General features: G+C 39.0%; 1 protein-coding gene across 1 annotated transcript; it reads right to left on the minus strand.

The window, feature by feature from the left end:
* Positions 1-1,588: 1,588 nt before the first annotated feature.
* Positions 1,589-5,013, minus strand: LOC134934007 (olfactory receptor 11L1-like). Its single transcript, XM_063929532.1, has 2 exons — positions 5,003-5,013; positions 1,589-2,513 (listed from the first exon to the last, which is right to left on the minus strand). The coding sequence occupies exons 1-2, from the start codon at positions 5,011-5,013 to the stop codon at positions 1,589-1,591; spliced, it is 936 nt and encodes a 311-aa protein (XP_063785602.1).
* Between the last annotated feature and the right edge of the window lie 5,691 nt (positions 5,014-10,704).

Below are 10,704 nucleotides of genomic sequence, written 5' to 3' on the forward strand. Positions count from 1 at the left end.
CTTAGTACAGCATTAAGAATAAATTGTACAGCATCAAAAAAATGACATACAGTAAAACATATAGACAAGGAAAAACAATCACAGAATTTGTTAAATGAAAAATACATTCCTACTTTACCAAAGGAAGGGAAAAAAACATATGAGGATTGGACTCTTAGAAAAAAATGCATACCATAATCTAGAGGATGTATAGTAAAAACATATTTTTTATATGGAAACTGTTTTGAAATAGGAAACAAAAACACACCAAGGCTAGGGCCAATTGTTAAATGGAAGCCAATTTAAAATAGGAAGGAAAGAGCATAATAAGGTTGGATCCTTAGAATAAGACATACTGTAGTCTATAGGATGTAATGCAATAAATATAGGTTAATGAGAAGACTAGAGAGAACGATCCCAGTACTTCTTTTATGGAAACTGTTTAAAATAGGAAATTTAAACAATCTAGAGTTGGACCTTTAGAATAATTGCATAGTTGAGAAAATGTAAATCAGTGAATGTGATTAAGAAAACCAGTAAATATATGTGTTATAGAGTTAATTGACGGTAGAAATAAAAATAGGAGAGCAGACAAGAGAGAACAATTGCAGAATTTGTTGCCCCAGTGAGCATAAAGAAATATACAGATACTGGAGTGGAACCAGAAGTCAGAAGTCATCCATCTATCAAAATGAAATGTTTGAATATGCGATTCTAGAACAAACCAAGGCATCTTTAATTTTGTGTGATTTATAATTAAATAAAACACACCAATTTGTCTTGGAAAGGCCTATCATTTGCTACTTCCCATGACCTCAATGTTTCACAACTTGGATTTATGTTCGCAAATATTTGAGATGCCTCGCCCTGAGGAGATGTTTTAAGGTTGTACCCTCTCAGCACCAGAGAGTCCTCTTGCATTTCAATGTGTATGCTAATTGTTGAGGAAACCCCACAATCTCCACAGGCTTCAGTTATAGGGTACCCTTTGGTTTTTCTAATTTTCCCTAAATCTCATTACCTTCTTTTAGTCACAGAGAAAGTCTGAGGTAAATTGGTTCAAACAATTCTGCTCATTAAACCTTTCACATTTAGTGAAATTGGAGAGATGCAGATGTTATTAGACAAGTTACACAAAAGTTTTCTTTTTGATGCAAAATGTGTTACTACAAAAAAAAATCATTGACATATTATGCAATTTAACAATATTCTAGATAACTACAAATACAAGAATCCTCCCAGTTCCTCAAATTTATATTTCATTTTCCATCCAAATTTGCAAATTCAAAATCTTGTTCATTCCACCTAAAGCTTCTGTAGTATAGAATATGTAGCATAGAATACAGTATGTTCCCTATTATTTAGACATTATTCCATGAGAACAATAATTTACACATGTCCTTGCATTACACACTACAACATCTGCAATATAACATGGTCATGCTTCTTGAATTACAGTACCAGCCGTATCTTCTGTGAGGTCTTGGTCATCTGAAAATAGTAATGTTTCAAAATTTCTCACTAAACTTGTTATTATTTTAAAATTCAAAATACAGCAAGCTGGCAAATGGTTTATAATTTTTCAGTCTTAAAATGTTGATCATTTAGTTTAAATCAATGTAATTTTCTTGATGAATTTATCAAATGCTTTATGGATATCCTTATTTCTGAAGCTATATATGAAAGGGTTAATCGTTGGGGTTACCACAGTGTACAGCAGAGAAAGGAGTTTGCTTATACTCTGTAAATTAGCTTGCTTGGGAACTGAATAAATACTTGTCAGGCTGCCATAATAAATACAGACAGCAACCAGGTGGGAACTGCAGGTAGAGAAGGCTTTATGTCTGCCAGTAAGTGATGGGATTTTAAGGATGGTGGAAACAATATAGACATATGAAACAACAGTGATAAAGAATGGGGAGATAACAAATGGGATGGAAAGCAAGTTAGATTCAATTTCAACTTTATAAGTGTCTGAGCAGGAAAGGTCCAGCAAAGGGCCATAATCACAGAAAAAATGGTCAATCGCATTGGGTCCGCAAAATGATAATTCAAGCATAGGTATAGCTTGATTTATTAGCACTGAATAACTTATAACCCAGCACATTATAACTAATTTCAAGCAAAACATGTGGTTCATTATAGCACTGTAACGCAGCGGGTTACATATGGCCAAATAACGGTCATAAGACATTGATGCCAGAAGGAGACACTCGGAAGATGCTGAGGAACAAAAGATCAAAAATTGAGTGATACAGCCCAGAAGAGAAATGAGGCCTCCGTCATTGAGGATGACATAAAGCATATTGGGGACAATATCTGTGGCCATCAGAATATCACAAACAGAAAGTTGAGTAAGGAAGAAGTACATAGGAGAATGGAGATTCTTGCTGTGCACCACCAGTGTGATGATCAGGAGGTTCCCACATATTGTTACAAAGTAAATCACAAGGAACAGAGAGAAAGCTAGAACCTTATGTTGATGCAAATGTTTAATTCCTAACAAAAATATTTCTGTGATTTCTGTTATATTCCTCACCTGGAAGGTATAAAAAGCAGATTAGTTCAGTAGCTCATATGTACATATGTTTATGTACTTTATTGAGACAGACTGAAGAATAGCATCATCCCTGGCTACTGTGATGAGCAAACAACTATAGCAAATTGATGCAAGTACAATGAGTTGGATCTGTAAAAATGTTAAAAAATGTATTAAACAAAATATGAGAAAAAAAAAACATTTTCTCTGACACAATTGCTAATGCATCTATCTAGATTATTAAGTGACCTCCACAGAACAGTACTAAGCCAAAAGTGCTTTATTGGATCAATACACTCAGGGGTTTATTTACTAAGCCTTGGAGAGAGAAAAAGTGGACGGAGATAGAGACCAGCCAATCAGCTCCTAACTGCCATGTTACAGGCTGTGTTTGAAAAGTTAGGATCTGATTGGTTGGTACTTTATCTATGTCCACTTTATCTCTCTCTTAACGGCTTAATACATAGACCCCTTAGTCACAACTACATCACATTTTGCTAACATAATCACAGGCAGCAGATTCCACTCAATGTGGAAAGCATAGAGCATTCACTCTGCACAAACGGGAAAAGACCTGGATCAGGATGTAGAAACCTCGGGCACATTTATGTGCACACATTTAAAAACATAGAAACATAGAATTTGGCGGCAGATAAGAACCACTTGGCCCATCTAGTCTGCCCTTTTTTTCACCATATTTTTATCTCAAACTTTATTTGGTCCTTATTTCTTTGTAAGGATATCCTTATGTCTATCCCATGCATGTTGAAATTGCTCTACTGTCTTAGCCTCTACCACCTCTGATGGGAGGCTATTCCACTTGTCCACTACCCTTTCGGTGAAGTAATTTTTCCTCAAATTTCCCCTGAACCTCCCCCCCTCCAGTCTCAGTGCATGTCCTCGTGTCCTATTGCTTCTCTTCATTTGGAGAATGTTTCCCTGTACCTTGGTAAAAACCCTTGACATATTTGAAAGTTCCTATCATGTCCCCCCTTTCCTTACTCTACTCCAAACTATACATATTGAGATTTTTCTAATCTTTCTGGGTATGTTTTGTGATGTAGGCCATGCACCATTTTAGATGCTCTTCTTTGTATTTGAATTCTCAATTCTTCTTACACCTGAACTACTGTTGGGACTGCAACATAACAAATAACTTTGGGAAAGTCACTGATTATATAAATTATATATTTACCTAGCAATATCCTTTACTTGTTTTTGCTAATATTTGTCCAAAACGAATCTAAAAATAAAGCAAAAACATTGAATTCTCAATATGTTAGGAATAGAAATTATGCAATAAGCTAATTCTCCTAATTTCCTGCCTAATTTGAGTAATTCAGTTATAAAGGAATATACTGTAAAGTAAGATAATTTATTATTATTTATGTATTAACAGTTTCTTATATAGCAAAGCATATTCTGTTGCACTTTACAATTAGAAAGATAATATTATTTACAACCTTAAACATAATGCCATGAAAAATCATTAACTTTTGTACATTTTATTAAGTTTAAAAAAACAAAAACAAAAAACCTTGCAATTGGGTAAATGAGAGTGTTAGTAATATGTACTGTATCAGCTAGCACAGCAATCTGTGATCTTGTCTATTTACAGGTAGTTGTATACACCCCACTGTGGTGTAGGTATAAAAAAACATTAAAGTCTGGTTATGTCCGCTATTGCCCACGGTGTCCACAGTATCCATTAAATATATGCTCAGTGTTCCTCTTGAAACCAGGAACATGAAAGTTGGTGACACTTGCCTTTGCTACAACATGATGGAGAGCGTTGTGTCCTGTAATATTTGTCTCCCTATTATGATGCGATGTCAGGTCACCCATTTCTGCAGTAGTTAAAGTTTAATATAAATATTTTGGTATCATAAATTAAGAAGCATTTTCACTGTTTCTGTGTTTCTTGTAGAGACAACAGACTGTCTTACTCATAGCAAGGGGAGACAATGAATGATAATCTGTTACTCTTTTTATAAATGTAATGTGTAAACTCCAGGGGTCTGTTTATTCTCTACACACCTCATTTGTTTTCTTACATTTTAATTTGAAGCTGTAAAATCTCTGGTGATTTGTAAAAATAAAAAAATAAAATAATAAATCTACAGTAGCACATTTGTGAAAATTAACTCCAGTTAAAAATAATTAGCAAGAAGTATTCATCTGTAGTGGATGAGAGCACTTTATCAGAAAAATATTGATACTAATGATGACAATAATCATGGTAATCATAGACTAGAGATTACATCCTATACTTTGGGTAGATGCAACTACGGCAAAGGATACAAACATCAGAGCCACAGTGTCCAAATCAAAATCCAGGCCTTTTATCTCCTTGTGACCTTGACTGACCCTTTGTATCCATAATACATGCTGTACTTCTGTCTCCTACAAGCCCTTCACTGGATTCCTTTCCCTTTCAGAATCCAATTCAAACTTCTCACACTCACTTACAAAGCCCTCACCCACTCCTCTCCCATTTACATCTCTGACCTTATTTCCCTTTACTCTCCCACCCGTCCTCTTCGCTCTGCTAATGCACGCTGACTGTCCTGCCTACTGATTACTTCCTCCCACTTCTATCTCTAAGATTTTTCACATGCTGCTCCCTATCTCTGGAATTATTTACCTCTCCCCCTCAGACTCTCAACCTCTCTACAAAACTTCAAATGGGCTCTTAAGACCCATTTCTTTACCAAACCTAGCCAAATCTCATCCTAACCCTCTGTTCCACGCTCTCTACGTACCCCATCTGTGTCACCCCTGTCTGTCTACCCCTCCCCTTAGAATGTAAGCTCTCATGAGTAGGGCCCTCTTCCCTCATGTGATTATACTTTTCTTACTTTAATAATCCTCAACTGCCCAAATCACGCAGTTTTTTTGCCACCTGGAACTTACTGGTGTAGATATGCTTAGTTACCCTGTACTTGTCCTAAATTGTCTTCAACTGTAAGCCACTGTTTTCCTGTTTTTATTTATGTGCATATGTACTCTGTAATTGGGCACTGTGGAACCCTTGTGGCACCATATAAATAAAGGATGATGATAATAATAATAATAATAATAATAATAATACTGTATGTATTTGACCTTTGGCATTTTACAAATGACAATTTGTGCAAATGTAACTGGAATTTTCATAAATTTGTATATGCAGTAGCTATAGTCTCTTGAAATAGTTGATTACTTGATAAGAAAGCTTAGGTGAAGAATTGTACTATATTTGCATTTTCACATTCTCTTAACCTTTCACACATTGGCCCTCATTCCGAGTCGTTCGCTCGGTAATTTTCATCGCATCGCAGTGAAATTCCGCTTAGTACGCATGCGCAATATTCGCACTGCGACTGCGCCAAGTAATTTTACAATGAAGATAGTATTTTTACTCACGGCTTTTTCTTCGCTCCGGCGATCGTAGTGTGATTGACAGGAAATGGGTGTTACTGGGCGGAAACACGGCGTTTTATGGGCGTGTGGATAAAAACGCTACCGTTTCCGGAAAAAACGCAGGAGTGGCCGGAGAAATGGGAGAGTGTCTGGCCGAACGCTGGGTGTGTTTATGACGTCAAACCAGGAACGACAAGCACTGAACTGATCGCAGATGCCGAGTAAGTCTGAAGCTACTCTGAAACTGCTAAGTAGTTTGTAATCGCAATATTGCGAATACATCGTTCGCAATTTTAAGAAGCTAAGATTCACTCCCAGTAGGCGGCGGCTTAGCATGAGCAACTCTGCTAAATTCGCCTTGCGAGCGATCAACTCGGAATGAGGGCCATTATACAGTAAAATCAACTTCCCGCATCACACTGCAATGCATGAGCAAAAGAGAATGACATCCTACAGTGCCTGATAGTAGAAATGCAGAGACCACAGATAATGGCCCTCATTCCGAGTTGTTCGCTCGTTCTTTTTTTTCGCATCGGTACGATAAGTCGCAAACTGCGCATGCGCAATGTTCACAGTGCGTCTGCACCAAGTAAATTAGCACAAAAGTTTGGTATTTTACTCACGGCTTAACAAAGATTTTTCATCGTTCTGGTGATCGGAGTGTGATTGACAGGAAGTGGGTGTTTCTGGGCGGAAACTGACCGTTTTCTGGGAGTGTTCGAAAAAACGCAGGCGTGTCAGGGAAAAAGGCAGGAGTGTTTGGAGAAACGGGGGAGTGGCTGGCCGAACGCTGGGTATGTTTGTGACGTCAAACCAGGAACGAAACTGACTGAACTGGTCGCAGTGGCAGAGTAAGTCTCGAGCTACTCAGAAACTGCTAAGAAATTTCTATTTGCAATTCTGCTAATCTTTCATTCGCAATTCTGCAAAGCTAATATTCACTCCCAGTAGGCGGCGGCTTAACGTGTGCAAAGCTGCTAAAAGCAGCTAGCGAGCGAACAACTCGGAATGAGGGCCACTGTACATACCACTGTACATACATTTGTAAACAAATGGTAAGCCATGATGCATTTAAAGACATATCTGCTCTTGTGGTCTTACTCTACATAATTATCGCTCCACTTAAGTCATACATTTGTATGTCTTTAAATTGAGAGTCAACTCACCTGGAGGCACTCAATGATCCTCCAATATGGCACTATAACTATCAGAAGACCCTTCAACTGCTGATCCATACCTGCCTCTCAGCACAGTAGTACACAGAGAGGTAGCATGTAAGGTAGAGGCTAATTTAGACAAGATAAAGCAAAACAAGTTGTAACTGAAGTACACTGCACTGTACCAGCAAATGAGATTTGCATCATACATGATAATAACAGTGATACTGAGATCTCTGCATTTTTTTTATCATGTAGAGTATAAGTATATTTTGCTAAAACCATTGCAGTATGGTGAGGGAATTTGTTTTTTGTTTTTTTCTTGTTCCAATTAGCCCCTCACTAACATGCACTATTTATGGGCCAGTCAATTTATTGGGCAATTACCATCCTGTGAAGCAAAAAAAGTTCACAATTAACCCTTTTGCTATGAAGCATGAATGGGTCTTAATCTCGGGATATAGACTGAAGGACAGGTTTAAGTGAAGGTTTTAAATGTGAAATATAAGATTTAACCGCCTGTCAGATTGGGAAGTGAACTCAGCATGTAAATGAAAAATATGTAGATAGGGAATTTAAGTTCCTCTATTTACTCAATTATTAAAGGGCACCCCCTTTTGAAAGACAATATTGCCCAGTGCTACAGAATTTTTTGTATTTTTTTTTACAGATAAGGATTATAGAGAAGGAGGTCTGAGATATTCCTAATGGCAAACTAGCTTGCAAATGGAGATCCTATTGATAACTTAGTATGATTACACATGTACCTCAGTATTTGATTTTCATTGACTCACTTACAGCAGGCATGGTTCCCAAAGACTGGCACATAGCGAAAGCAGTGCCAATATTTAAAAAGGGAGTAAATCTGAACCGGGTAATTATTGACCAGTAAGCCTTACATCTATAATGGGGAAAGCACTGGAAGGTACAGATGGAGCTGCACTCATCTAGTGATGCTCCATCAGACGTGCACTCCCGGTGGGACTAGGCGACCTGGCACCTAACTAGGCGATCTGGCACCTATGGGAGTGCACAAAGGCGCTCCCATTACAGTGAATGAGGCGCATGCGCATCATGGATGTGCACACATCCCAGACGCTGTGATGGGCGCGCCTAGGCGGGTACGCCCAGGCACAGACGGAGCCACGATTAGCAACGCTCCATCTGAATTTTAAGGGATTGTATGCAAGAGTTCCTTGAAGCCAATAAAGTTATTAACATGAACCAACATGGATTTTTTAAGGATAGATCATGCCAAACTAACTAAATAAGCTTTTATGAAAAAGTTAGTGTGAACCTAGACCGGGGTAAAGAGGTGGATGTAATCTTTTTAGACTTTGCTAAAGCTTTCGAATACGGTACTTCACATGCAAGTACTTTGACAACCACAATTGGCAACCAGAAAAAACACTCACAAACATCCACCAATATTTATCTCACTCTTCTGCTTTCATTAGCTTGTGACATATCACCAAATCCAGGCCCCAACCACCTGTTCCACTCACACTCAGCTGTCTCAAAACAACATAGAAATCCATCTAACCTCATAATATCACGTGTCTCCCATCCCCCTCCAAGTCACTAAAATTTCCTGCAGCAGTGGAAAGTCCCGGCTCAGGATCAGCGGATACAGGGGTCTGGAGGTCAGATCAAATAATTAGAGACCTCCCACAAATCCTCATTCTCAGGATTCCTTCTATCTTCAGTTGGTGGAGGCAAGAGTGGCCCTAAAAAAGTTGTTGACTCACATCGGGCTGTCTTCTTTATCTATTACATTTAAACTGATCAAGGAGTATCCTATTTTGAAACAAAGGGTGTAACTAAGGCATTTCATTCTTACTCTAGATTAATAATACCCATTGCCCTGATGGAAAGCCAGAGGACAAGAGGAGGGCGAGGTCAAATCTTTATGCCCCAGCAACAGCTCAGTTTCCCTTCTAAATGTGGATACTACCTCCATGCTAAGGCATTACCCTCAGAACCATCCCTTACATTCTCTTCACTTGAGTTTCATGGTAGGAATACGCCTCTTTCAACCTCTTTACCCCTGAGTATCAGTCATTTACTGTCCTCCTGGCTCTCCCTACAAAGTCCATGACAACTTTGCCTCCTGGCTCTCTCATTTCCTCTCTTCAGATCTTCCCGTCATTATCTTAGATTACTTCAATATCCCAGTTGACATCTCCACAGAATCCTCTGCCTTTAAATTCCTTACCCTCTCATCTTTATTTGGTCTCTCCCAATTGACCTTCTCACCCTCCTGTGTAAGTAGGCACTCACTTAATCTGATCTTTACTCACTGTTGTGATATTTCTGATTATACCAATTCCCCATTCCTCTTCACTGACAAACACCTGCTCTCTTTTAACTTATACCTCTCAGCATCTCTATCACTGTCTCCTAAGGCAACATCACTAAGCAAAACATTGAGGCCATTTACACCGTTTCCTTATCCTCTCTCCTTGACTCACTTTTCTCTTAATCTCTCTTATACCTTGAACAAGCCGATTCCCTACACAATGCTTCCCATATTTCTGCTCTTGACTTTGTTGATCAAGCGACCATTATTCACCCTCGCAGATCAACACCTTAAACCTGGCACTACAAATTCACCAGATATCTGCAAAAGAGTTCAAGAACTGCCAATTCACAATAGAGGAAATTGAAGTCAGACTTCCTCTATTTCAAGTGTATGCTCTCATCCTACAATGAATGGAAATCTCTTTTAGAGGGTTAAAAACCTAAGGCTGCTACTTTTTGCTGTTTGATCAGCAATCCTCAATGAGTTACAAAGCAAAGAGCAAGAATGTAGGTGCACAATTGTGTAGTATCTATGAATATAGTTTATGTGCATTATCTAGATGAGTTAGTGTACCTTTATGAATCTTGCAGTACAGATGAACATGTGGTCAGGAAGGAGAAAAAGAGAGAGAAGTAGAGCAGCCATGTGGATTTGATGTTTATCTGTAACCATGCAAGTATTACTTACAAATAATACATTGTGACAAGGATCACAATCATGGGGACTCAGATCAACACTGTCAGTGGTTTTTTTTAACAACAGGTCACAACATAGCAAGTTAAGTCCATATGCAGTCGGTATTACAGGCAGTAGCATACATGCACACTCAGCAGAGCAGACTCTTGAGAGGCTCCAGTGGTCCCTAGTCTCAGCCACAGAACACAGCCTATCACCTGGACACTAACTGCCATCAGGAGCAAGGTGACTCTGTCCTGGAAACCCTTACATCAGGAAATCCCAGGTGCTGCTGATTACACACCTGGGATTCTGCTACTGCTTCCAAAACCTTGTCTGGATCCTCCACATTACTTTCATATGGAAAAATGCTGTCTCTGCCACACTCCTCCCCCCTTAGCTTCAACCACCCTGGTGAGGTTACACTATTTTCAGGCGTGCTCTCTGACTCGCCCACCCCTACCTGTGTCATCCACCCAGGTACACAGCCTTCCACCACCTTCCAGAGGTCACCCACCTCTCCTTCTTCCTCCTCCCCTAGCTTCAACATAGGGTTGCTTGGAGGAACAGGACGTACAAACCTCCTGGAAAGGGCAAACGGCATTGAGGTGCTGTTTCCCCAGATGATGCCTCACCTCAGACTTAAATGG

Source organism: Pseudophryne corroboree, chromosome 6, assembly GCF_028390025.1.
Source record: "Pseudophryne corroboree isolate aPseCor3 chromosome 6, aPseCor3.hap2, whole genome shotgun sequence".
Classification (NCBI taxonomy): Eukaryota; Metazoa; Chordata; class Amphibia; order Anura; family Myobatrachidae; genus Pseudophryne; species Pseudophryne corroboree.